This window comes from Parasteatoda tepidariorum, chromosome 10 (assembly GCF_982258835.1).
Source record: "Parasteatoda tepidariorum strain Cologne lab strain chromosome 10, Ptep-v5.0, whole genome shotgun sequence".
In the NCBI taxonomy this organism is placed as follows: Eukaryota; Metazoa; Arthropoda; class Arachnida; order Araneae; family Theridiidae; genus Parasteatoda; species Parasteatoda tepidariorum.
The window spans coordinates 84,828,631-84,830,881 of NC_141764.1; the positions used below are offsets into that span (position 1 = coordinate 84,828,631).

At 38.9% G+C, this 2,251-nt stretch overlaps 1 protein-coding gene across 1 annotated transcript; it reads left to right on the forward strand.

Moving 5' to 3' along the window:
• Nucleotides 1–872: 872 nt before the first annotated feature.
• Nucleotides 873–1,931, forward strand: LOC122272959 (uncharacterized). The gene is made up of 2 exons (XM_087152868.1): nucleotides 873–1,188; nucleotides 1,279–1,931. Exons 1-2 carry the CDS (start codon nucleotides 873–875, stop codon nucleotides 1,929–1,931), a joined length of 969 nt encoding a protein of 322 aa, XP_087008994.1.
• Nucleotides 1,932–2,251: the final 320 nt, after the last annotated feature.

Consider the following 2,251-nt stretch of genomic DNA (forward strand, 5'->3'; position numbering starts at 1 on the left):
TTGCATTAAAGAGCTTAACATTGAGAAAGTAACAAAAAGAACCATCCTGTCAGCTGCACATAGACTTTTTGACCCCTTGGGTATGATCTGTCCTGTAACGTTGATCCCAAAATTACTTCTTCAGAGCATTTGGAAGTTGAAACTGAATTGGGATGATGATGTTGATGAAAACATCAGAAGAGAATTTTTGAAATGGATTGAAGGTGTACTATATATTGAGAAAATTAATATTCCAAGGTATTTTGGACTAAGTGGAGCCAAGAAGTCTTCCATTCATTTCTTTTGCGATGCAAGTAAATTGGCCTATGCTGTGGTTGTTTACATTAGAGTGGAGTCTGAGAATAATGTACGAGTTCAATTACTACAGGCGAGAAGTAAAGTAGCCCCTACAGGAAAAGGAGAAAATTACAATAGCACGACTTGAACTTCTGGCAGCAACCATTGCATCTCGTCTTTCAACTTCAATTTTGTCTGAGGTAACTCATGATGAAGTGTTTGTTTGGTCAGATTCCACAACTGTTTTGGCCTGGATCAAAAGAAGTGGACAATGGGCCATTTTTGTTTACAATCGAGTGCGTGAAATCAGAGAGCAGACTTATGTTAACACCTGGAGACATGTTCCTGGGACGATGAACCCAGCTGATTTGCCAAGTAGAGGATGTTCTGCACAAAAAATTCTGCGATTGCAATGATCAGGGGGTCTCAGTTGGTTGCACTTACCTCAAGATTTGTGGCCTTCGTCTGAAGATGTCGTTAATGAGGAGGAAGTAAACTGTGAGAGAAGAAAAGGTGTCACAACCTCAATGATAAATTTTGAAGTGACAAAACTTTTGAGTTCTAATATTTCTGACTATCGGAAAATTGTACATACTATGGCATGGGTGAAGAGATTCCTTTTTAATTGCAAAAATGAAGAAAGAAGAAAAGGAGATCTTTCTGTTAAGGAATTAGAAGAAGCTGAGAAAACTACTGTATACTTAATACAGCGGGAGTCATTTACAGGAGTTTCAGATAAACGCCTTAAAACTCTAGATGTATTTATTGATGAGAAAGGAATCTATAGATTAAAAACAACTGTAAATAAAAGAAATGATTTTGAAGAGTTTAGAACACCTGCTATTTTACCTGGAGAGAATTCTATAGTAAACCGTTTAGTACTGTTTGAACATAAGAAAAATGGACATGCTGGTGTTTCCTACACATTGAATTCTCTTAGAGAATGATTTTGGCTGCTGTGTGGTAGAAGAACAGTAAAATCTGTATTGAGATCTTGCGTAGTCTGCAAGCGTTTTTCTGCCAAATCTGTAGATCCACCAACTGCATCACCACCAGCTGATAGAGTTCAAGATACAGCTGTTTTCCAAGTAACGGGAGTGGACTTTGCTGGTCCTGTGATTTTGAAAGACAATTCAAAGGCCTGGATATGCATTTTTACCTGTGCCGTTTATAGAGCTACGCATCTTAAATTAGTCACATCACTATCAACTGAGGCATTTTTACTATGTTTCCATCGATTTGTTTGTAGAAGAGGAAAACCTTCGATTGTATACAGCGATAACGGAACGAATTTTACAGGGAGTGCAAAGGCATTATCTTGCATTGATTTTAAACAGGTTTTTGTTAAGGCGAGGGATCAGCAGATTACCTGGAAATTCATACCTCCTAGTGCTCCCTGGTGGGGAGGCTTCTGGGAAAGGCTTGTTGGAATGATGAAAGGTCTGCTGAAGAAAACCTTAGGTCGAGCGAGTTTAACATATGAAGAAATGCAAACAGCTTTATGCAAACGTGAGGCCATTTTGAACGAGAGACCTTTGATAACTGTGTGTTCTGACGCCAGTCTTACTGCTCTTACACCTGCAGACTTCCTAAAAGAGATAAAACCCAGCTTTGTTCCGGACATCAAAACCAAAACTGATCCCAATCATCTGTGAAGGAGAATACAATACCTACAAACAATCAGAGAAGCTTTTCGAGTAAGGTTTCGTCAAGAATATTTAGGCGCCCTGTGTACTAGGCAGAAAAAGAACACCTTTCAACCATTGAAAGTAGGTGATATTGTGATCATTGGAGATGATAACAAGAAAAGGATCTTATGGCCACTTGGAAAAGTGATGGAAACAATGCCGGGTACTGATGGAGTTGTACGCCAAGTGAGAATGAAAACTAAACAAAGGAGAGCTAATCAGAGCAGTACAAAGGGTGTATCCTTTAGAAAATTTCTTCCGGTGAAAGTTTACCAGTTGCTAAGTGT